Below are 25,536 nucleotides of genomic sequence, written 5' to 3'. Positions count from 1 at the left end.
ATGCAATCTGAGTGTGACCTGTATCCCTATAAGGAATCCCCAATATGTAAATGAGAAGCTGTAGAGCAGTGTTTTTCAACGACTGTGCCGTGGCACACTAGTGTGCCTTGAGCTGTTCTCAAGTGTGCCCCCAGATCTAGAGATGCCCAAACTAGTTTACAGCCACCACCGTTCAATTGTTATTTACTAGTCTCTTCTTTTCATTTAAAGAGCCAATGTATTTTATTTGTGTTACCTGTGGGGACCAGTGTGATTGTTTTTTATATGGGGGCAATAGGTTTGTTTTTTTCCTGTGGGGGCCAATGTGTTTTGCCATGTGGGGATCTCATGGTGTGCCTTGGCAATTTTTAAATCTTATTTAGTGTGCCGCAAGGTAAAAAGGTTGAAAATCACTGCTGTAGAGCCTGTGGGCTGCTGAGACAGGTAGCGCACCCCTATGACAAGTGCTAGAGGTTGCCTGTTGCTTAGTCAGCCTGCAGATTCAGGGGCTTAGTGCTGAGTCACTGACAGGGGACATAAATTATATGTTCAGCTGGCAATGTGTCTTGTCCTATAACATCCCAGATTTCTACAGAATTGCGCTGTGTGGGCAACAATGTCAGATCTAAATCATCTCCACACATTCCAAATCGTGCACCACACCTCTTATCCCTGCAGTCCTACTGCAGCAACTGCCTAGCATTGTGTGTGTCCTTGTGTGTGTATATCTATGTGGTATGGTGTGTATGTATGTGTGTGTATGTCTCTATGAGGGTATGATGCTGTATCTTTGTGCCATGGTGTGTGTGTCTATGTATGATGTGTGTGTGTCATTGTGTGTGTGTGTGCGTGTTTGAGGTTATGATGGTGTATCTATGTGCCATGATGTGTGTGTATCATTGTGCCCGTGTGTGTGTGTGTGTGTATGTATTTACATATACACACACACACACGATGGTGTGTATCAATGCTCTATGGTGTGTGTGTGTGTGTTATGGTGTGTATCTAAGTGGTATGGTGTCTGTGTGTGTGAGGGTACGATGGTGTATCTATGTGCCATGATGTGTGTATGTGTATCATTGTGCGTGTGTGTATATGTATGTATTTATGTATGATGGTGTGTATCAATGCGTTATGGTGTGTGTGTGTGTGTGTGTGTGTGTGTGTGTGTGATGGTGTGTATCAATGCGCTATGGTGTGTGTGTGTGTGTGTGTGTGTGATGGTATGTATATATCTATGTGCTATGGTCTGTGTATGTGCATATGATGGTGTGTATCTACTGTATGTGCTAGGTTTTGTGTGTGCATGAGTGTATGATTGTGGGTATCTATGTGCTATAGTGTGTGTGTGTGTGTGTGTGTGTGTGTGTGTGATGGTATGTATCTATGTGGTATTGTGCGTGTGTGTGTATGAGGGTATGAGGGTGTATCTATGTGCCATGATGTGTGTGTATACAGTATGTGTACCATTGTGTGTGTGTGTGTGTGTGTGTGTGTGTATTTATGATGGTGTGTATCTATGCGCTATGGTATGTGTAAATGTGTATGCATGTATGATGGTATGTATCCATGTGCTATGATCTGTGTATGTTTATATGATGTTGTGTATCTACTGTATGTGCTATGGTCTGTGTATGTGTGTATCTATGTGCTTTGGTGTGCGAGTGTATGTATCATGGTGTGCCTACTATATACAAACACAGATTTTCAAAAATTGTGTGGTGTGGCGAGTGTATGTGTGTGTGAGGAATACTATTGTCACATTTGCCTAAATTTTGATTTACAAAAACTGTATTCAATGAATGTGGTGTGTGTGTTTGTGTGTGTGTGTGTGTGTGTGGGTTTAGTTATTGACATATTTGTTTACATTTAGACAGACATCTGGATTCAGAGATAAGTGTTGAAGACAGCCCCCCAGCAGCACACCCTGGCAGCCCCCACTCGCACATATGCCCAGTGCTGTACTGAGCTGCCAGTTCCCTACGCTGCCATGCTACTGTATGACAGCCCCCATTATAACCTGACAGCCCCTCATTTATACACATGCCCAGTGCTGTACTGAGCTGTGCCAGTTCACTGCATGAAGTAACTGTGCCATGCTACTGTATGACAGCCCCCAGTATACCCTGGCAGCCCCTTATCTATATACACATGCCCAGTGCTGTACTGAGCTACCAGTTTCTCCGTATGAAGTAACTCTGCCATGCTACTGTATGACAGCTCCCAGTATGTACCCTGGCAGCCCCTTATCTATACACACATACCCAGTGCTGTACTGAGCTGTGCCAGTTCCCTGCATGAAGTAACTCTGCCATGCTACTGTATGACAGCCCCCAGTATATACCCTGGCAGCCCCTTATCTATATACACATACCCAGTGCTGTACTGAGCTGTGCCAGTTCCCTGTATGAAGTAACTCTGCCATGCTACTGTATGACAGCCCCCAGTATATATCCTGGCAGCCCCGTATCTATATACACATGCCCAGTGCTGTACTGAGCTACCAGTTCCCTGTATGAAGTAACTCTGCCATGCCACTGTATGACAGCCCCCAGTATATACCCTGGCAGCCCCGTATCTATATACACATATACCCAGTGCTGTACTGAGCTACCAGTTCCCTGTATGAAGTAACTCTGCCATGCCACTGTATGACAGCCCCCAGTATATACCCTGGCAGCCCCTTATCTATATACACATATACCCAGTGCTGTACTGAGCTACCAGTTCCCTGTATGAAGTAACTCTGCCATGCCCCTGTATGACAGCCCCCAGTATATACCCTGGCAGCCCCTTATCTATATACACATGCCCAGTGCTGTACTGAGCTGCCAGTTCCCTGCATGAAGTAACTCTGCCATGCTACTGTATGACAGCCCCCAGTATATACCCTGGCAGCCCCTTATTTATATACACATACCCAGTGCTGTACTGAGCTACCAGTTCCCTGCATGAACTAACTCTGCCATGCTACTGTATGACAGCTCCCAGTATATACCCTGGCAGCCCCTTATCTATACACATACCCAGTGCTGTACTGAGCTACCAGTTCCCTGTATGAAGTAACTCTGCCATGCTACTGTATGACAGCCCCCAGTATATACCCTTGCAGCCCCGTATCTATATACACATACCCAGTGCTGTACTGAGCTGTGCCAGTTCCCTGTATGAAGTAACTCTGCCATGCTACTGTATGACAGCCCCCAGTATATACCCTGGCAGCCCCTTATCTATATACACATACCCAGTGCTGTACTGAGCTACCAGTTCCCTGTATGAAGCAACTTTGCCATGCCACTGTATGAGCTGGGCAGATGATGCCAGGGAGGGCAGGCACACAGTAGGGTAACCTCTTCTACAATGCAATATTGTCACTTACCCAGGGTCAGGATGAGCCATGCCTGGCGATGCCCCAGCGGCCCAGGCTCATGGGGGGGTAGCTCCCGATCCCACGGGGGTCCCACGGGCATTTTCTATCAGGGAAGGAGGGAAATTGAGTAACTAGACGCCCGGAGAGTGCCGTGATGATCCTGGGGAAGGAGACAGACGGGTCACCCTGTATCTTGTCTACCCCTCCCACTCACAGTGTGACCCTGATACCTACCTACCCGGGGGGCACAGTGTCTCCTTACCTGCCTGGCTCGGGGGAATCTCCTCTGTGCCTGTGCCACCCTGTGCCCTCTATCTCCCTGTCCCTGGGCAGCTTCCCATGTGCAGGTTACTCTCCACTGCTGCTCACTCACTTCTCCCGTCCTCTCTGCAGTTTTAATGGGGGAGGAGGCAGACACAAGCCCGGCCCCTGTCCCCCTGTCTGCAGCGTCTCCTCTGTACGGAGCCTGGTACTCTGCACCACTCTACAGCGCAGTGGGCTGGTTGCAGCCGGCACACATGCACGGTGCACTGCGCCCATTGCATGAAGTATGCCCACACACACAGCGCCCATTGCATGAAGTATACCCGCTGTCATCCATCCCTGAGCCAATGCCTCCACTCCTTATTCTGCCACAGCTGATGCTAGATTGCTTCTTCTCCCCTTATCATCTGCTATATCCTAAGTATAAATATATACCTGTGTGTGCGTGTGAAATAATACCCACCCACTGCAATGACAGCTCATCACTGACATATATCTATATACTGTATACATATATACACCCATAGCATCAGCTAGTGCAACGTGCTAACTTACTGTATACTAGGCTTGGCAGTCTCATCAGTGATGTGCAGACTCAGGCTACAGCACAGTGAGGGTGCAGTCACATATAGGGGAGGGGGCTGCTGGGACATGGGACAGGAGGAAGGAGGCGTAGGGCAGGCTGCACAGGAGTCCTGGATTTGGGAAGAAGTGAGACAGCAAGTACAGTAGTAGTGGTGGTGACAGTGACACTGGGGGACAGGAGCACTCTGTGCCAGGCAGGATGGCAATGCTACAGAGTAACTGGTAACAGGGAGATAGAAGTATGATAAGGGCACAGTCCGTCTGGAGTATTGGCCATGCACAGTAGTGACCACTGGGTAAGTACTAACTAATATACTGTATTATACATCACTAATGTCCAGGTGTAATCTATTCCAGATCTGACACTTTCAGCTTATTTTATTAATATTATTATTATTTAATTAATTTTGTATGTTTGCCTACAGTATGAGTTAGGTCAACTCTGCACTTTGAGTGTCCCTCATGAAGTTATATTATCATACATCATATACGTTATTTTTCATCCTTTCATTGTGTGACATCACTTACACCCATTACTGCCAAAGGCTGTTTAAGTTTTCTCCATTAATGACTGTATCAGGACTGAATAAAGTGCACTGGCTGCGTTCTGTCAGTCCCATTTACTGTACCCTTCCCTCTAGACATTATACTAATTGTATACATATCTGTATGTATCTATATCATATATGTATCTGCTGATCTCAGCACACAGCAGGTTAATGGGTTTCTTGCTAATTGTGGCTCTCTAGACCTACTGATGGGATACAGCTAATGAGTTTGTGCTGTGGGGTTTGGTAAATTTTGTTGAGTGACCATGTAACTATTATATTAACATGAGAATGTCAACTTGGTTATAATGTCAACAGACATGTCAACTTTGATAAAATGTTGACATGGTTACAGTGTCGCCAATTTGTTATTAATGTAAAATGCCTAATCCTAACCCCCTTGAAGGGGGTTTGCAAATGTTTTATTTTATAATAGCGATGTCAGCATTTTCCAGAAGTGGACATGCCAGATGATGACATTTTAACCATGTTAATATAACTGTCAACATCTGGTGTCAGCATTACAAATGTTAACAGCCAGGGCCTGAATAAAGGTTGCCCTAGGCTAAACCACACTTTTAATTCTGCTAAACACACGTGTATGTGCGCCAACAGCATTGAATAAATTAGGCCTTATTCCCCCCCCCCCATGAAGACAACGTCAACTTCATGTTCATTGTATCAAACTTCTACATTTTCAAATGCATTGAGAGCAAGCAGTAATGGCCCCATACAGTACATCAGCAGCCACAATTCCACGACCCTCCATCACTGTGGATTGACAGCCAGAGCTAATTGTTGATCTGTCGGGAAATCTGGGAAATTAAACACGTTAAAAATGTCCAATTCCCCAATCCTGACCAAATTTCCTGATTGGGAAATTGTGATTTTTGACCAAGTTTAGTATTTCTGATACCTCTTCCCAGCCATCGAGGGAATGGGACATTGCGGCTACTAATGCGGCTTTCAGACCGCAAAACTGGCTTTGACCAGGTATTTCAAATCGTTTCTAAAAACAAGTCTGCCAGCTAAAACCCCTTTCACACTACGGGGAAATTAACTAAAGGAAATTTGTAAAAAAATAGGTGTATTTGTATCCAGAAATACACTTATTTTTGACATTTACTATCCCAAAAATACGGCGATTTGTAGTCATATTGATGTGCTATCAATATGAATACGAATTTCCGTATTTTCGGGATAGTAAATGTCAAAAATAAGTGTATTTCTGGATACAAATACACCTATTTTTTACAAATTTCCTTTAGTAAATTTCCCCCTACATGTCTTTAAACGGTTTTTCAGTGCAGTTTTTGTCCATAAATGCTATTTCAATGCAGATTTTGTTCCTTCACAACACTGAACCCATTTTAACCCATAGAAAACAGTGGATGAAAAAAAAGTGGGTATGAAATGGGCAGGACCCTTCTTTATTACCGTTTAGAAATACCAGTTCAATAGAACCGGTAAATTCACTCTGCACCTTTCAGACTGCACAAATTACCGTTTTAAAACGGTAAAAAAACGGCAAAATAACTTAAAAAGTGCGGTCTGAAAGGGGCATAATTGCTGATGTATGGGGGCCATAAGATTAGGGTTAGGTGGATTAATTATGGACCCAAAATCAACTGCTGTTAATAAAACACAGTAAAAGTCTTGACGGTAAATGCATGTTCTCAGACATAAAAATATAATTGTCTCATAAAACCAAGTAACATTGTTTACAGGATGATTCTTTTGTGTCAGGAAATGTGATCAGGATACTTTGGAATATTAGCCAATATATGCATGAATGCACAGCATATGGTGCACCCCATATTATATAGGCAAGTATCCTGTACTTAACATTTAATAGCCAACGTGCAAGCAGTTCATTAGGATCAACATTCACCTGGTAATACCTAGAATCCATCCAATAAAGTCTGTTTTTAGTACATTGCTGTATCTAATGACGCAATGTAAAATACAGACTTATATAACATGCATCTTTCTAGGACTGTGACAGCTGCACAATGTTCTGCAAATTGTGTCAACGTGAAAAATACAACAATAAGTATATTGTCATATTACTACACGTAACATAAATTGGGAAAGATTCGCACAAGAATAATGCTGATTAAGGAGTATTTATATGAAGGGCATGTTTGTAGGTCAAGTCAAATATATTGTATTATTTGTCAAATATAAAAGATTATAGCAATTTTAAAACAAGTTTTACAATGGATAATTCTGGAGAATCTAATTACACTAGGTATTTATTATTGACACCAATTAAGCTACATACAGTATATCAAAGTCTGGTTTATTTGGGATCTCTATTGGGCCACTGTTATTTAACTTTGTTACCTGTTGTTATTTCTTAGCACCCACATACAAATAATAGCAAAACAAGAAAAGGGTTCATTTCCTAAAACTTCTAAAAGTGTAAAGTTTGGGGTTGCCCATAGCAACCAAACATACTCTATCTATGAAATGATAGCTAGAGGTAAATTAACTTAATGTTCTAAAAATGAAAAGTGGTGCTTACATAAACCAATCAGATTTTGATGAAATAATAGACAGAATATGGTTGGTTGCTATGGGCAACAACACTTCTTTTCATTTTTAGAACTTTAAGTAACTTTCACCCTAAGGGCCTGACACCCATGTGAACACAAAGGTGATCTCAGCAGAGTTGATCAATTCTTTTTGTACTGAGCCTTTGTCTGTCTCCGACCGTCACAGTGAGGACGCAGTCACTGTTCATTTGCAAGAGGTGACAAGGATTGGATATTCAGAGGCACCATTACTGCAGCCAGAAACTGCATCTGTGCACGCGCTTCAGTTGGCCCCTGCGGATCAATTCTGGTGGACATTGGGTTACTGAGAGGTTAGGCGGTGCAACCAACGTACAATGGATATCAACACCCATTTTCGTGTGGTAGTCGCAAATATTAAGTACCCCCCGTATGTATGAAGGAGGAACTGCTGTGGGTATCTGAGTTCCCTCCATTGCCACATGCAGCCACATCTCCCACAGGTTTCTATGGGGGATGCAATACTGCCCAATCTACCAATATCCAGAGTGCGAAGAGAACCCTTCCCGGAAGTTGCCTATGTGCAGCGCTGTCTAGCTGACCGTGTATGTGCAGACACACAGACACACACACCCCCGGCAAAGAATATCGTAAGGACGGGCTTCTTTCAGATCCCCTGTCCGTGCATCTGCAGATCCGTATATGCCGCCGATAGGATCACATATTGCAATGCGATCCTAGTCGGGAAGATCCCGCCCAGCATTATGGGATCCATTATAAATGCCCCAACTGCGACCTATCTCACGTTGTATTTTAGGTTGTCAGATAAAGGGGGTTATTCTGATTCACTCGGAAAGGAACAATCACTCTCTAATGGACAAAACCCATATGCACTGCAGGTGGGGCTGATGTAACATGTGCAGAGAGAATTAGATTTGGGTGAGGTATTTTGTTTCTGTGCAGGGTAAATACTGGCTGCTTTATTTTTACACTGCAATATAGATCTCACTTTGAAGTAAACACACCACCCAAATCTAACTCTCTCTGCACATGTTACATCTGCCCCACCTGCAGTGCACATTGTTTTGTCCATTAGAGAGAGATTGTGCCTTGCCGAGTGAATCAGAATAACCCCCAAAGTGTATGTTTTACGGTATCTGACTGTGTATGCCAACATTAGTAGCTGATTGGATGCCATCTAAGGGTATGGGTCATTGGGTTGATCAACCAAAGGTCGACATGGCTTAGGACGACACCTGAAAAAGGTTGATATGCTAAAGGTCGACATGGATGGAAGGTCAACATTGTCTAGGTCAACAGCCAAAAGGTCGACTTGGGTTTTTCACTTTTTTTGTCCTGAATGTCGACATTCTTCGGGCACACTTTTGTATCCTCCCTCCACGCCCTAGTGGGTGGTAGGGCATGACATACCGCCTGTGTCGGCACTCGTCGGCTCAAAGAAAAAGTGAAAAACCCATATTGACCTTTTGACTGTGAACCTGGACATTGTCGACCTTAAGCATGTCAACCTATGTGAGATGCCGACCTAAGCCTTGTCGGCATTCAGTGGCTGACCCAATGCATGTCGACATTTGGTGTGTCGACCCAACGAATGTATACTCTGTGCACAATGTCTCCACCTTATCTCTATCCAGTGCTTGCCTATCCCCTACTGTGTAATACTGACTTTCTTCCCATCCTATTAGTTCTGCCTGTTCTAGTGATACCCACTCTGGATTATATTAAGGCTACCAAGCTTCCTGTGTGCAATGTGTATCCCAGCGCGAGGAAGTGACAGTATCCTGTGTAGGTGACAGTCTGGGAATTGTGCCAAGACACATGCTATTCCCCCAGCAAAGCCTTATGTGGGCACCTGGAGGGGTATAAGCAGTGCCAGCTGGTCACTGAGATGGTCAGTAATACAGCACTTAGAGGTCACGTAATACAGATGCGAGAACAACAACGTAACCCGTTCTTTTCAAGATGAGCACTCGCATGGGCACCTAAATATATTAGAACTGTTCATTTGTATTTGGCAACATATTTATCTGAGTAATATTGACATAATATAAGATAAAAATAATTTGACGTGGTTTTTTCAGAAAAATACAGGGAGACCAGTTGCCTGTTTCTTGCCTTTATAGTTAATAAATGAGTCCTGTATTTCTGTGGATTTCTGGAAAACTGCAAACACCAAAAACGTCTGAACAGAAGAGTTTATATCACTCCCAGGCTGCCATCACCTCCGCAGGTCTCCTGTTGAAACCCAACATACATATGCCTAACTCTGCTGGCACATGTATGTCAATACATATCAATATCCGGTACTTATGTAATATCTGGGCTCCCGTTTTTCTTATGAGACCGCGTCCCCTCGCGGGGCTCGCTGCGCTCGCCACGCTTCGGGCACGGTGGCTCGCTGCGCTCGCCACACTATATAAAGTCAACTCCATGCGTAGTTGGATAGTAGGGGTATGGAAAAATGGGGTGCATTTAACATGGAAGCCCAGATAATACATAAGTCACCCTTTTTCGATGTGTCCACTTTTGCCTAACGACTAATAATGGTCAACCACACCCTTCAAGGATTAGCATCCGGCATTGTCATATTTCTATACAGCGGTGATTTTTTTCAATGGAGATGGAGCTCCCCATCTCGTTCCCTCCCTGTCAGCATTGGAAAGTGTGTACCCGGCTTATGATCTTCTAAAACACGTTTTGTCTTTCTATTTATCTATCATTGCATGTAGGTCTATCAATCGACATTAGTTAAAATGAACCCAACATATAATGGGTCGCCTCCACCCCACGCTTAGGTCCACCCCTCTTTGGATAACCCCTCCTGCAAATCCTGCATTTGCTCCTGAATGGGAAATTCATCCTGCATTGTCCCAAGTAGATTTCTTCAAACCCCATGTGATTGCCCTGTTTGCCCATTCCCACCCTCTATAGCACCGGTCTAGTCTAATGTATTTGCAGCCAATGGCATTTTCAAATGAAATAGTCAATATTTAATTTTTTCAAGTAAAGCTGAGGGCGCATTGGGGCAGATGTATTAAGCCTGGAGAAGAGATAAATTGGAGATAAACTGGAGATAAAGTGAAAGGAGATAAAGCATCAGCCAATCAACTCCCAACTGTCATTTGCAAACACAGGTAGATTTATTAAGCTCGGTGAAGTGATAAAGTGTCTGGTTTTTATCACCAGCCAATTAGCTCCTACCTATCATGTTTCAAACCAAGCCTGTAACTTCACAGGTAGGAGCTGATTGGCCGGTGATAAAAACCAGACAGTTTATCACTTCACCGAGCTTAATAAATCTACCCCAAAGTTCATTGGCTGGTGCTTTATCTCCTTTCACTTTATCTCCACTTTATCGCTTCTTCAGGCTTAATACATCTGCCTTATTGGGTTGGATACATCTGTATCCGGTTGTTCGGATTGTACTGGCATATTGCTCAGTGTGTAGGCGAGATATGCACTCTCTTGCAATGGCGCTAGGTTTGATGTGCAGCTAGTGTCGCCATGCATGTTAATGAAAAATGGAACAGTGATCATTGAGTCTTTCATAACCATTGCCTTACGTGTACCCAGGTCCTGTAGCGGCTGCATATACATCGTTTTAGTGTGTTACCAGCTTAAGTTATAAGGCAGCCCCTGCTTATTTTGTAATAATATGTATGTATTAAATTTCTGTTCTGTATGCATAGCGATTTATGCACATCTTTTCTTTTCATTTATAATTTTTAAAGCATATCTGAATGTATAACTGCAGTATATTACAGTATATAGTATACTATGTCATAATAAGACATAATAATAAGTCATTTATGGGTTTCAGAGCTTGATTAAAGGCCACAGGGGCCTGGGGCTGACAACTGACAACTATCATAAACTTATTGCGAGGATGTGGCCAGCTCTGCATGGGTGTGGCCAGCTCTGCATGGGTGTGACCAGTGTCATGTGGGTGTGGCCAATGCTGAGTGGGAATGTAGCACTACACTATCAAACCCAATGCTACCCAAAAATTTTTTTAAGTAGAAACATACAGTAGAAAATACACTTTTACAAAAGGCTGAATACTCCTCACCTCTGAGGTGAAGTACCATCAGTGACCACTAGAGGCCACTCGATGGACCAGATTAATCCTTAACAGAAAGGGAAAGCAAAATGATCTGTTTCAAACTTGCTGGTTATTTGGCTGGCTTTTATTTAGTGTGTATATAGATATATAGATATATCTATAAAGTATAGATAGATAGATAGATAGATAGATAGATAGATAGATACCATTGTTAATCTGACCCTGACAGGTTTTGTACAGGCATTGATTGATATCTACAGCAAATAGTCTGTTTATATTTCAGCTATTGATGTTCACCAAAGTTCATCCAAGATCCTGCACCATCAAGCTACTGATCCCCCGAGAAGGGGATGGGTCCCTTAAACAGCTGGGCCCTCTGGAAATTTCCCCTGTGTGCATGTGGTCCAGTAAATCCTGTCATTGATACTATGGGTGAAATTTAATAGGATGAGAGATTCAGAAAATGAGAGATTAGGTAAGAAATCTCCAGGGTTTTTTAAAGCGGCAATCATTAACACTGCAAAATCAAACTGGTTTTGCAGTGTAAATGATTGCCGCTTTAAAAAAAACCTGGAGATTTCTTACCAAATCTCTCACTTTCTGAATCTCTCATCCTATTAAATTTCACCCTTTATTTGTAAGAGTATAACAACATGCAAAGTATTTGATGGTCATATTGTGTGAATATATAGACACACAGGGAAACAGATTGAATCTTATATACTTTATTATCCCTGAAATAATAATGGACAATGTGAATAGTTGAATACTGTGTCAAACAGTACTGAACTCAGAACCAAAGAGAACATATTTTAATGTGTCACCTTTTTTTCATATGTCCTATAAGTCAGCAGCCATCCAAATTTATCCCTGTGGCTTTAGAATGAATACACAGCGTAGATTTGTGTTAACCGCTAACATAGGCATGCAGTACCTACTGTAAAGACATGATAGAAATGTGTTATGTAGACAGACCCTTCTGTTGTGTATAATGCTTAATCATGGCTCAAACCACCCAGCATTGGACGGAAGTCAGTTCCATTATCTTATAATAGTACATATATAGTAACGGAACGTACTGGCATCATCGATTAGTATTGCACTTAGAAGAGGCGTTTCTTTACTGGCAAGGTCTATTGTATGGAAACAAAAATAAATTAAAAACCATATCGCTGTATTGATGTAATTGTTACGAAATTGTGGACTGTCTGATTCCCAGCGTCAGATCAAGATTTTAAACATTTTTCCCTAAAACTGTCCTAGTTTTTAAGTATTGAACATTTTTTTATATTCTCCATACTGGATGCAATTCTCACTACCTATATTTATTTTCTTAAGGAGCATTACCAAAGCAAAAATATAAGCCTTTCCATTAAATGAATTAAACCTATTAGTACTGTATGGGCTTGCAGAGCACCAAGGTCCGCATACTAACGGCCATTTATGACAGACTTAACCGTGTTCAGCAGCCGTTTCCCTGGAAATAATCTTTAAATGTTGGCAGTGTGTTTGCTGTGCTGGATTCCGTGGAAATCATGCGGATTGTAAACATATTATTTTTGTAAAATTAATATTTGGGTCCCAAGTTTATCCTCTACAGGTTCTCTCCGCCTCTTATACAGAAAGCGTAAACGTAAATTGCTTTATCGTTTGTATATAAAGCTAATACCTTTTGGTTCTTAGAAAATTGAAGGTGAACAAAATAGCAGTCTGCACATTCAGTTTGTTATGGAAATATTGTACAGAAATTGTGTCGTTCACTCTTTGCAAACACACGTGTCCTAAATAAGGCCAATCATATTGGCAACATCCATGTTGCATATTGCCACTCACAGCACAAGTGTTTCTAACCTGGACGCACAATTAGAATGTACCACCATGCATTGCAGAGCCCATTTAAAGGGATGCAGTTGGCATTCCGACAGATGGAATGTTGGCGAATCCCAACAGCTCGAATACCGACTGTTATTATGCCAGGGAGGGTTAGGGATAGGCTGCGAGAGGGGATGGTAAGGTTTAGGCTGCAGGAAGGGGTAGGGTAAAATTAGGGTTAGTTTATGGCAGTGGGGATGCCGGTGTTGGTATTGGTATTGGGACCTGGCGACATCCTAACTACTGATATTTTGGCAACCACCCCTGTATAAAGCAGTGATAGGCAACCTGATACACATCATGGCCACACTGGGAGGCCCTCTCTCCTTCACAAAGGCAGACATGACTGTTGCTTACATGGAAGCAGCAGCACTGCACTAGTATGGTAATGCAGCAGGAGGCGTCTGGTATAAGAAGATACCTTAATGCATACATTTGTGATCCACTACAGCAGGAACAAGCTGGGGTCTGCAAGTGAAGAATAATAGGGCCACGTGTTACACTAGGGCCCCGTGTGACACTAAGACCACTGTCACCTGTTGCCCATCGCTGCTTGTAAAAGAGAGAAGAATTTAGGCACTATGAGCATCAACTGGGCAGCGCTAGAGAGGTTCCTGCATTGTGTCAATGATCTTTAAATGAAAGAGACATCATTCACTGTCAGATTAACACCCATGGAATTTACAGACAGGGGTAGAAATGCTTCAATCTGTCAGGACCACTTAGTATAGTACCGCAGCCTGACATGATCAGAGTGTACGATTTCCCACTCTCACACCAGAACATAGATCACCTGGCATGGTGTCAGACTGGGTGCAGTGCAGGTGTCAGCAGAAGTGCTTATGTCAAGAGGTCAGCAAGGATCATACACAGGAGAAGGGTTCCCACAGTCTGTTAGAATCATAAACAGTGGGTGTCACATATTCATGTCCCGAAGCTGAGCAATGTTCAAATGAATGTCAGAGTATTATTAATATTTTCTATGAACAATATCATCATCTTCTTCCAGGGGATCTGCTTCACTCTGTATATGTGCATGGGGACAAGTCATAGGACCTCAGGGATGGATGACTGTAGGGAGGACAGTGGAAATGATGGGAAAACAGAAAGATAGACAGAAAGACCATTATTAGCAGTTATATTATTTACAATGACTCGCACCAGCATAGTATGCATGCTATGAGACTGTCCCGGTATCGCTTACAGTGTGAATTCTCTACCACCAGTGGCGGCTCCAGAGGTGGGGCTGCAGCACAGGACAAAATTCAAATAGGGGAGCCACACCCACTGCGAGTGAGTCAGTTTGGAATGTAGGGTTACCACCTTTTTGTTGAGAGATTCCCAGACAGTGGCCCGCCCCTTGACCCAAGCACAGCCCACCCATTGACCAGTCCCCAGCCCCGACCCTTTACCCGCATTATCATGGCTCTTTTTTAACCTTTGCTTCAATGCTACTCTTGATTTTGCACACCATAATGCCCCACACTGTAATGCCCATTACACTTTACATCACACCATGATGCCCATTGCACATTATGCCATACAGTGTGATGCCCATTGCACGTTACGCCACACACCATAATGCACATTGCATGTTACGCCAAACACCGTACTGCCCATTACACGTTACACCACATGCCATGATGCCCACTGCACGTTACACCACACACCGTGCTGCCCATTGCACACTATGCCAGGGCTCCTAGAAGCCAGGATGAAAGTGTAGGAGCCAGACAAACTAAAAATAGGGACAGTGCACATCACACACCCTTTGCATATTATACCACATGCCATAATACCCGTTACACGTTATGCCACACATTGTAATGTGCATTACATATTATACCACACACTGTATTGCCTATTACACATTATACCAAACACTGTAATGCTCATTACATGTTATACCAAACACCATAATGCCCAGTAATTTTGTTTTGGTGTATTTGAGTCTATACGCTATGCGCTGAATTTAATGTCTGCTGCACTCAACACTTAAAGTCACTCCCTTAGTAACAATGGATATATTTGTAAACAGAAAATAAGTGTTATGTGCGCTGACACTCTTCCAGGAAAAAAGTGATAAGTGAGAAAATTGATCCAAGGGTCAGAACAATAGATATACACAAGAAATATACTCTCCTTATCCTTGGATTCTTCGCCTAACTAGAGGCTCTCCAATAATTGATATGGTGGAGATATATGAAAAATAAAATTTACATAATAGTGTGATATCGTCAAGATAGATTGTACATTTATTAAGACAAAAGACATATGATAAAACCACACACTTGAATATTGAAAAAATGCTGCTGTTCCTAAAACACAGCTAAAAGTTGGAGGTTTACCAGAAAAAGCGCCTGTAGATAGGTCTTTCAAATCTAGAAAGCCTCTGGTCCTCCGGAGAACCAAAGACCTCAGGTGCTTCAAACGAAACCAGTCCCGGTAAAAAGCCTCCTATAGTGACTCACTCCAAGCTGCTGCAACGCGTATCGGGATCATAGTTACATAGTTACATAGTAGGTAAGGCTGAAAAAAGACTTGCGTCCATCTAGTTCAACCTGGGTCCATCTAGTTCAACCTGGGATCAGAATCTCCCTTCGTCAGGCAGTGTCATGGAGAGTGAGCCACTTCCTCTATTTATTTACATCCCCTCTTTTACCTCCGGGTCAAGAGGTCAAAACATAAAATCTACTTTTCCTTTTGTTTAAAGTGTTAAAAACTAAACCAATATACCTTACAAAGTGAAACCGCTATCTTGCGCTATGAAAAAACTATTAAAATGTCCTATGTACAGTTTAGCAAGGTCTCGTGCGCTCCGTGGAACGCACTGCCTCTTTCTGAATGGAGCGCATATTTCTGGGTGACGAAACCGGAAGTTCAAGCTTACTTGGTGGAACGCATGCAGTCGGAACGCATGACTACGTTCCAGAAGGTCTCAGTGGTGTTTCGTGCGGACAGAAATACACCATTAATCAGTTCATGACCTGCCACACAACCAATGTGGTATACCTGATAGAATGTAGTTGCAACCTGGTATACATTGGGAGAACCAGTAGAGCACTGAAAACAAGAATGAGTGAACATCTAAGAAATATCAAAAACCATTTTAAAGAAAAACATAACTGCCGAATAAGCGAGATTACCAACTTCATGGCCATAGAATTGGTTAAAAATACGTGGAGAAACAGAAATGAAGACGCCATGCTCGCAAAGGCAGAAATGAGATGGATTTTTAAATTAAAAAATTTAATGCCTAAAGGTCTCAATGCTGACTTCGAAATAAAATGTTTTTTATGAGTTTTTAGTGGATAGTGCAACTATTTTTATAAAACAAATGTTTTACATTTTAAAATATTTAAATGTTTTAAACCTATATGCACTTTATCCACCACCCTTTATTTCCTATCTTCTCAATCAGCACAATGCACTTTGAATGAGTACTGTAAAATTTATGATGTTGATATATGAGTGTTTTCAGTGATAAGATCATATTAATTCTAAATGTATCCATTTCTCAGTTCTTAGTCCCTAATGATCCTATACCAAAGGCTCATTCGGATAGAGAACTAAAATGAATTAATCCGGAGATTTAAAGTATACATTTGAGTTGAATAAAACTGATAAGAGGAAACAAAATGGCCGTGCGTTCCACTGGCATACGGAATCATCACAGCTAAAGATGAAGATGCGTTTCAAACATTAAGGAACTCAATAGCAGCGCCAGTTTTTGCCGGACATAATACCTAGTTCCGAGTATACCACAATATATCCTGGGGAGCGCATCTAGGAGCGCACGAAACACCGCTGAGACCTTCTGGAACGTAGTCATGCGTTCCGACTGAATGCGTTCCACCAAGTAAGCTTGAACTTCCGGTTTCGTCACCCGGAAATATGCGTTCCATTCAGAAAGAGGCAGTGCGTTCCAAGGAGCGCACAAGACCTTGCTAAACTGTACATAGGACATTTAAATAGTTTTTTCATAGCGCAAGATAGCGGTTTCACTTTGTAAGGTATATTGGTTTAGTTTTTAACACTTTAAACAAAAGGAAAAGTAGATTTTATGTTTTGACCTCTTGACCCGGAGGTAAAAGAGGGGATGTAAATAAATAGAGGAAGTGGCTCACTCTCCATGACACTGCCTGACGAAGGGAGATTCTGATCCGGATACGCGTTGCAGCAGCTTGGAGTGAGTCACTATAGGAGGCTTTTTACCGGGACTGGTTTTGTTTGAAGCACCTGAGGTCTTTGGTTCTCCGGAGGACCAGAGGCTTTCCAGATTTGAAAGACCTATCTACAGGCGCTTGAAACACCATTTTCTGGTAAACCTCCAACTTTTAGCTGTGTTTTAGGAACAGCAGCATTTTTTCAATATTCAAGTGTGTGGTTTTATCATATGTCGTTTGTCTTAATAAATGTACAATCTATCTTGACGATATCACACTATTATGTATATTTTATTTTTCATATATCTCCACCATATCAATTATTGGAGAGCCTCTAGTTAGGCGAAGAATCCAAGGATAAGGAGAGTATATTTCTTGTGTATATCTATTGTTCTGACCCTTGGATCAATTTTCTCACTTATCACTTTTTTCCTGGAAGAGTGTCAGCGCACAGAAACACTTATTTTCTGTTTACAACCATAATGTCCAGTACACGTTATACCAAACACCGTAATGCCTATTACATATTATGCCACATAAGTGCGGCTGACCTACATGGTCATTGCTATGGGTTTCTTGCTCGATGCCAGGGGTTTCATGCTCAAAGCCAGGGGTTACATGCTTGATGCCAGGGATTGCATGCTCTTTGCCAGCAGGGGCCAGGGGGGGCAACTTAGGGCTCCTCAGACAGCCACTGCCAGTCTGCCATACAGCGGCAGCCACAGGGGGGCTGAAGCCTGGAGCACAGCACTTACTGGCAGTGGTAGGCAGTGGAGGCACACTAGAACTGGCCTGTTACCAGCCAAGCCAACCTTATAATTATTAAATGGCATCGGGTTCAGCCCACCCCAAGCGTCTTTGAGGAGCTTGTGGGCATGAAAGAGTGTGTGTGGCCCGGGCCGCAACTGCTGAGGAAGCAGTGACTTTAAACAGCATGCTGCGCGCAGGCACAGCACACCCATGCCAGCTCCAGAAGGCTGCGTGTCGCCGTCCTTGCAGCAACCTCACTGTTTGAGTCAGCGCCACCACTGCTGTGCCGGGGTCAGTGTGTGTGCCCGGTTTCCGGACATTTAATAGTCTGAGAATGCCACCCGTCCGGACTCCAGCCACCTGCCTTAATTACCGGAGTAATTGCAATTGTTGTGGCACACCAATTAGAATTTTGATCTGTGCTGCAGCCCCCTCTCTATACTTCCCCCCATCTGATACACACATTGGAACCTACAAGTGTGTATTATCTACACCTTTGGCGAACATACTAACACTCCTCCCAGATAGTTAAATAGCAGAAAACATAACGTTCAATGTTAGTGGGTAGGACAACACCACAAGAGGGAATGCGTAGTGCTTCTGTGGTGCTAGACTATATACATGGGCATAAGTATAATGGGTGCAGGAGTGCCATTGTTGTGGGGCACAGAGGCTTAGGGGGCCCGCCACTTGCACTTAACACAACTGCACCCAAGTCATAAAATTCAATCAAGGTCCCAGAAATGCCCACTAAGCCCTGTGTGACATAATATGGTCTGGGAGCACTGTGTTGTGTAATATGAAGTGGAAGGTGTTGGATGTTGCATGGGGAAGTAAGGATAGCCATTGACAATGGATAATTCATAATATTCAATGGTTTATGGTTGATGTAAAATACTTTCATCGATGGGAGAGAGCTGGATGGTTCTCATGTTGTTTTGTGATTTTTTTTAAACAAGGTGTCAGGACATGGAGCACATCTCTGAGCCTGACACCGTGTAGCCCTACCTCTGTATACTGATTGGCCCACAAGCCAGTCAGTGAAAGATCAGGGATGACTATAGGTTGTGGAAATTATCAATGGTCATCAACTGGACAGTTGACAGCCATCAATGGTCAATTGCCATATCCCCATCAATAAGGTGTGGGATGAGCGCTAAAAGAATAGATAGAAGAATAGTGCAGATAAAAGTTGGAAAAAAACACCTGAAAAAAATTTTGGGTTAAATGAATGTAAACAGCTCTTTTGAAAAGTTGCTGAAAGGTCCGTGGAGGCTGCTATGCTAACCCTACCTCTAAGCCCGGGGAGCGGGTGGGAGATTGGAATCAGTGCGGCTGGATGTTAAGAAGCCGTCTTCTCCGTCTCCGTCTGCCGGGTGACGTCACTTAACGCCGTAACGAGCGGCGGGTGCCGTGACAGCTTGGAAATCCTTATAGAGGAGGAGGCATGCAGGGAGGAACCACGGTGTAGTCTTCAACGCGTTTCGTGCTCTTGCAGCACTTTTTCAAGAAAAAGTCCGGTAATTAAGGCAGGTGGCTGGAGTCCGGACGGGTGGCATTCTCAGACTATTAAATGTCCGGAAACCGGGCACACACACTGACCCCGGCACAGCAGTGGTGGCGCTGACTCAAACAGTGAGGTTGCTGCAAGGACGGCGACACGCAGCCTTCTGGAGCTGGCATGGGTGTGCTGTGCCTGCGCGCAGCATGCTGTTTAAAGTCACTGCTTCCTCAGCAGTTGCGGCCCGGGCCACACACACTCTTTCATGCCCACAAGCTCCTCAAAGACGCTTGGGGTGGGCTGAACCCGATGCCATTTAATAATTATAAGGTTGGCTTGGCTGGTAACAGGCCAGTTCTAGTGTGCCTCCACTGCCTACCACTGCCAGTAAGTGCTGTGCTCCAGGCTTCAGCCCCCCTGTGGCTGCCGCTGTATGGCAGACTGGCAGTGGCTGTCTGAGGAGCCCTAAGTTGCCCCCCCTGGCCCCTGCTGGCAAAGAGCATGCAATCCCTGGCATCAAGCATGTAACCCCTGGCTTTGAGCATGAAACCCCTGGCATCGAGCAAGAAACCCATAGCAATGACCATGTAGGTCAGCCGCACTTATGTGGCATAATATGTAATAGGCATTACGGTGTTTGGTATAACGTGTACTGGACATTATGGTTGTAAACAGAAAATAAGTGTTTCTGTGCGCTGACACTCTTCTAGGAAAAAAGTGATAAGTGAGAAAATTGATCCAAGGGTCAGAACAATAGATATACACAAGAAATATACTCTCCTTATCCTTGGATTCTTCGCCTAACTAGAGGCTCTCCAATAATTGATATGGTGGAGATATATGAAAAATAAAATATACATAATAGTGTGATATCGTCAAGATAGATTGTACATTTATTAAGACAAAAGACAAATTTTTTTTCAGGTGTTTTTTTCCAACTTTTATCTGCACTATTCTTCTATCTATTCTTTTAGCGCTCATCCCACACCTTATTGTTCTGTAAATCTCATTGAGCTGCTTTCCTTCGTTTTAGCGCAGTGCCCACTTCCATATATCCCCATCAATGGTTACCACTAACCACACCGATAGACATCCCTATGGTCAAGCAAATTGTTCTATTGTGAGCCCTCAGTACAATGCTGTGATTGGTGGCAGCAGGAGGCAGGGCTATCATTATGTAAATTGGATCAACAAGCAGCAAAACGGTCTGCACTTTGGACAGACGGATCTGCTGCCCTGCAAGTGGGGATTGAATTCCACAAAAATAGGGAATTATTTAAATGTTTTCCCTATGCCCATATCTCTTCCTGCCTATTACTGCAAACAAAGTAAATTAATTGCTCAGAAGAGCACCAGTACAACATACCTCCCAACTGTCACGCTTTCCGCGGGAATGTCCCGATATTCGGGGACGTTCCCGCGTCCCGCCCGGGGCCGCCATTGTCCCGCGGCCCCGGGCAGTTGGGAGCCCCCCCAGCTTGCCGAGAATAGACGCTGTGCGCATGCGCACAGCGTCTATTCAGCGCCGACGAGTGGCGAAAACGGGGGCGTGGCCGGAGTTCGTGTCACCCCGTGAGGCCACGCCCCTTTTCGGGACTTCAAAAGTTGGGAGGTATGGTACAACTCGATATGTAGCCAGAGTCTCACTAGACTCTGTATAAGGATTATAAGTAACCCTGGGAATAATTCAGGTTGGTCAAGGGCCAGATGCACTAAGCTTCAAACGTGATAAAATGGAGAGTGATTAAACAACCAACCAATCAGCTCCTGTCTGACATTTTTCAAACACAGTCTGTGACATGACAGGTAGGAGCTGATTGGTTGGCTGTTTATCACTCTCCGTTTGATCACTTTTGAAGCTTAGTGCATCTGTCCGCAAGTCTGAAACAGGCTCAGTATCACTCTCCAAGATTTGATAAATCTCCCCCTTGGCCAGTAGCTTGGTTCCCCGAAGGTGTAGACTACGGTAGCGCAGCTTTTATACAATCTGTGAAACACACACTCCGGCATTCTTAGCCCTGAGATTGACTTTCCATTCTGGAACACTCTGTAACCCAATATGCTGATAAAGCAGCATCTCCCTGGCGTGCTGCTGAAATGGACTGCTGACCTTGTTCATATGTGAATAACTGGCCATGTAGTGTTTACATTAATAGACATCTCTGTGTACCGTGACATGTTGTTTCCGGCTTCTGTATGTATTTTGTGTTCCCGTTCATACTATTTACAATATATAGATAAAGCATAAGTATACCTATTGCAGAGAAGCTTGGCCGGGGACCTCTTGGTGCAATGGGCCTGATTCAGACCTTACACCAAGGCTTCAAATTTTGCAGATGGACAAAACAAAAATGTGCAGAGAGAGTTATATTTAAAAAAAAAAATTCTTTTTTTTTGGGGGGGGGGGGGGTTCAAACTGAGTTCTAAATTACAGTGTACGAATAAAGCAGCCAGTATTTACTCTGCACAGAAACAATAACTCCCCCAAATCTAACTCTGCACATGTTACATCTGCCTCACCTGCAATGCTGCATGGTTTTGTGGATTATGGTATGTCCAGAATGCCATTGACACAGCCATATGAATGTATAGGCACACTGGGCAGCTGCCCAGGGACACATCATTTTAAGGGCCTTTGAGAAGGGGTGGGCTGGTGTATCTGGAGATTCTTTTGGAAGTCAGGCAGAGAATGCTGTCCAGTCACCCTGATTGTGAATCACACACAGTCAGCGTAACCAGGCCGCATTCACTACTTGTCAGCAATAATACAATGAATGTCTAACTGTGTGGGACCATGTGAAGAGAAGGTGCAGTATAGTGATGGCCATCAACCAGCGATGATTCATAATAAACAGTGGTTTGAAGCCGATGTAGAATAGTTTTGCCACTGATGGGGGAGAACACAGCAGAACCGAACAGTTGTTTTTTTTTCCCTGCAAGGCCCCGGTAAACGGAGCATAGTTCCGTCCCTGACACTTGTGAAGCCCCACCCCAAGGATTTGATTGACCCATGAGCCAGTCAGTCAAAGAAAAGGGATAACAACAAAAAGGTAAAATCATCAACGGTCATCTGCCTCATAGTATGCGACCATCGAAGGCCATTTCCATTATCAACATTGATGGTGGCCATCGATGTTGACCTTACCTTAAGAGCGGAAGGTTATTATGATTTTTCTTAAGTTGGCCCTAGTCGGGGGTGTAATTTTGTTAAAACAACTGTCCAGAATGGCTGATTCATCGCTTGCAGAAGGAGCCGGATTGGATGCGACTTCTCCCAGGCGAGATGTCTCATAGTGTATGGGCACCTTTATTGAGTGCTACTAGGGAACACCAGCTCATCGTTTTCATAGAGGCACCCTAAGGAAACTTGATATATTCTAATATACCGCCATACATTATTTATGATTACACATCTCTTGTATATGTGCAGTCGTGCTCTCCGTTCCAATAGGAGAAGTGATCGCATCAGCGGTCTCTTTACTTCTAACACAATGCCGGTCCCCCCTGCCCTTAGCACATAGCACAGTACTAAACGTATGTACCTATAAATACACTTATTATGTACATAGCAAAAGATGGAGCCGCTCTCGTTCAGTCCGCCAGCTCGCCATATTGGAAAATCTGGTGGAGCTGGCGTACGACGGAGACGGGGACGCGCAAGTGTCTCACACACTCAATCGTCCCATTGCCGAGAATGGGGCATGCGAGCGTCTTGTGCACACGCGCCTCATTCTTGGCGGATGGCGGACCTATCTGTACCTTCCAACTGTCCCGATTACAGCAGGACAATCCCGCTATTTGGACACTATTTCAGTGTCTGATCCATGGGCCGCAGTGTCCCGCGGGGCTTGAAAAGTGATAAAATGGAGAATGATAAACAACCAGCCAATCAGATTCTAACTGTCATGTTACAGGCTGTGTTTGAAAAAAATGTCAGTTAAGGGCTGATTGATTGGTGATTTATCACTCTAGGCTTAGTACATCTCTCCCTTTGGAATCGGGACATCTGTCAGAATGAACTTAGGTCTACAGTCATTAGGTCGACCCCACTAGGTAGACTGGCAGGAAGGTCGACCTGACTTAAGGTCGACATGGGCCAAGGTCGACATGACTTAAGGTCGAATTTGCATAAAGGTCGACATGAGGAAGGTCGACTGGTCATAAGGTCGACATGGGTTTTTCACTGTTTTTTTTATCCGAATGTCGACACAGTTGACATGGACACAGTTGGCAATGAGAATCGGACCCTCGCATCCCTTGCTTCGCTCGCAATGCTTCGGGCACGGTGCCTCGCTGCGCTCGGCACACTATTTTATTCTCCCACCACGCCCTAGTGGATGGTAGGGCATGAAATACCGCCTGTCGGCACATGTCGGCTCAAAAAACAGTGAAAAACCCATGTCGACCTTATGACCAGTCGACCTTCCTCATGTTGACCTTTATGCAAATTCGACCTTAAGTCATGTCGACCTTGGCCCATGTCGACCTTAAGTCAGGTCGACCTTCCTGCCAGTCGACCTAGTGGGGTCGACCTAATGACTGTAGACCTAAGTTCATTCTAATAGATGACCGCTTCCCCTCCCTTTGAACATCGCTGCTCTCACTGCAAGCAGCCAGTGGTCAATGAATAGTGCGAGGGGTTGGGCCAGGGGGCTGCTTAGCTACTCAGAAGTGCTGGGCGCACCACAAAAATCACAGTAACGGAGGATGTGTCGTGAGACCCCGCCCCATTCACTTGAGGTCCCAACCCCTTTTAGGTGCTGCCATTATACAGCCGACATCCAGCAGTAACTCAGCAATAGAATAAGAAGATAAATAACATGTTCTCTTACCGCTTCTGATGATTTTCCAGGTTGCCTTGTGCTATGCATCAGGATCCTGCCATACTGCTCCCTCTCAATGTCGATAGCGAAACCATGTGCCATGGACTGCACTCATACTCATTTGAGCTTTTTAAGTGGCTTGTCCCCCCCTTTCCCGTCCCTGTTCTACCTCGCTGATTGCAGGAGGTGCATATTTTCTATTGTTAATGTTGCTCTGTTACTTCCCTGATACTCCCGGTGGGCCTGATTCAGAGTTGCACACAAGCTGGCTACAGGGCCGGCGACAGGGGGGGTCAAGGGGGATCATGATGCGATCTGAAGGGCCCCAGAGCCTGGCCTCGGCCAGGGCCCGTCTATAAGCTGTTGCCCCCCCCCCCCCCCCAGCTGTCTTCTGTGCACTGCAGTCATTGCGTGCTGCCCCCGCCCCGTGTCTGTGTGCAGCCGCCCGCCGCGCCGGGTCTCCCCCTGTGCCCCCCCCCCCCCCTGTCGTTACTGACACTTTTTTTTAAAACACAGCAGACGCTGTGAATGAAGGATCCGGGTTGAGGCCGCCGCGATAGTAGCAGCGCATCAGCAATTGTTATTACTGTATCCTGCACCCTTTAGAACTGTAATGGAGCCAGCGTTAGGGCGAGATGTATCAAATGGAAAATGCGGTCAAACCCCGGTTTTACCGCATTTTCCAATGTATCAAAAATGATACCGCACTGAAGGGTATCGCCACCTTTGGGTGGCGATACCCTATAGAAGCCTATGGGCTTCTTTTCGCCGCCGCTGACGCAAACCCGCCGCCTCACCGACCCCCCCTCTGGCTTACCTTCCTGAAGGGTCCTCCTGGACCCCGGAATGTAAGCCCTGCCTCCCCCTAGTGAAGCAGCCGGACATCCTTCCGGCTGCAGGGGGGAGGAGGAGAGCATGGCGGCAGGGAGGTGATGGAGCCCCCCCGCACACCACATTCCAGGTATCGCGGAGGGCCTCCGTCACCGCACCGCGATGCCAGCCGCATATGTTAGTACATATGCGGCAGCATCGCGGCGGGGGGGCGGCGAAGGGCGGCGATGTATTTTAATACATCCCG

The 25,536-nt window shown here is 44.4% G+C and overlaps 2 protein-coding genes and 1 long non-coding RNA gene across 6 annotated transcripts in view; 1 reads left to right on the top strand and 2 right to left on the bottom strand.

The window, feature by feature from the left end:
* Positions 1-4,311, bottom strand: part of SCN4B (sodium voltage-gated channel beta subunit 4) — a 52,655-nt gene extending 48,344 nt beyond the window's left edge. Inside the window, exons 1-2 of one of the 3 annotated variants that reach the window (XM_083163130.1) lie at positions 4,169-4,311; positions 3,359-3,509 (exon numbers count right to left, since the gene is read on the bottom strand). In XM_083163130.1, coding sequence (XP_083019256.1) covers positions 3,359-3,449 — 91 coding nt within the window. In that variant the 5' untranslated portion in view covers positions 3,450-3,509; positions 4,169-4,311. Of the gene's footprint in view, positions 1-3,358; positions 3,510-3,583; positions 3,802-4,168 lie in introns of those variants that run through there. The other 2 variants (XM_083163131.1, XM_083163129.1) reach the window with 2 other exon arrangements.
* Positions 4,220-25,536, top strand: part of LOC146042865 (uncharacterized) — a 106,745-nt gene continuing 85,428 nt past the window's right edge. Inside the window, exon 1 of the long non-coding RNA XR_014464042.1 lies at positions 4,220-4,494. This is a non-coding gene — a long non-coding RNA (uncharacterized LOC146042865). The remainder of the gene's footprint in view (positions 4,495-25,536) is intronic.
* SCN2B (sodium voltage-gated channel beta subunit 2) overlaps positions 12,056-25,536 on the bottom strand; it is a 38,000-nt gene continuing 24,519 nt past the window's right edge. For both annotated transcript variants that reach the window (XM_083163128.1, XM_083163127.1), the window contains exon 5: positions 12,056-14,289. Coding sequence is in view for 1 of the 2 variants with exons in the window: in XM_083163127.1 (XP_083019253.1) it covers positions 14,266-14,289 (24 nt within the window). In the remaining variant the exon portion in view is untranslated. The remainder of the gene's footprint in view (positions 14,290-25,536) is intronic.

The sequence above is a fragment of the Crinia signifera genome, chromosome 19 (assembly GCF_055691185.1).
Source record: "Crinia signifera chromosome 19, ASM5569118v1, whole genome shotgun sequence".
In the NCBI taxonomy this organism is placed as follows: domain Eukaryota; kingdom Metazoa; phylum Chordata; class Amphibia; order Anura; family Myobatrachidae; genus Crinia; species Crinia signifera.
The sequence above is the reverse complement of the archived record's forward strand: the minus strand, read 5'-3'. Positions and strand labels throughout refer to the sequence as shown.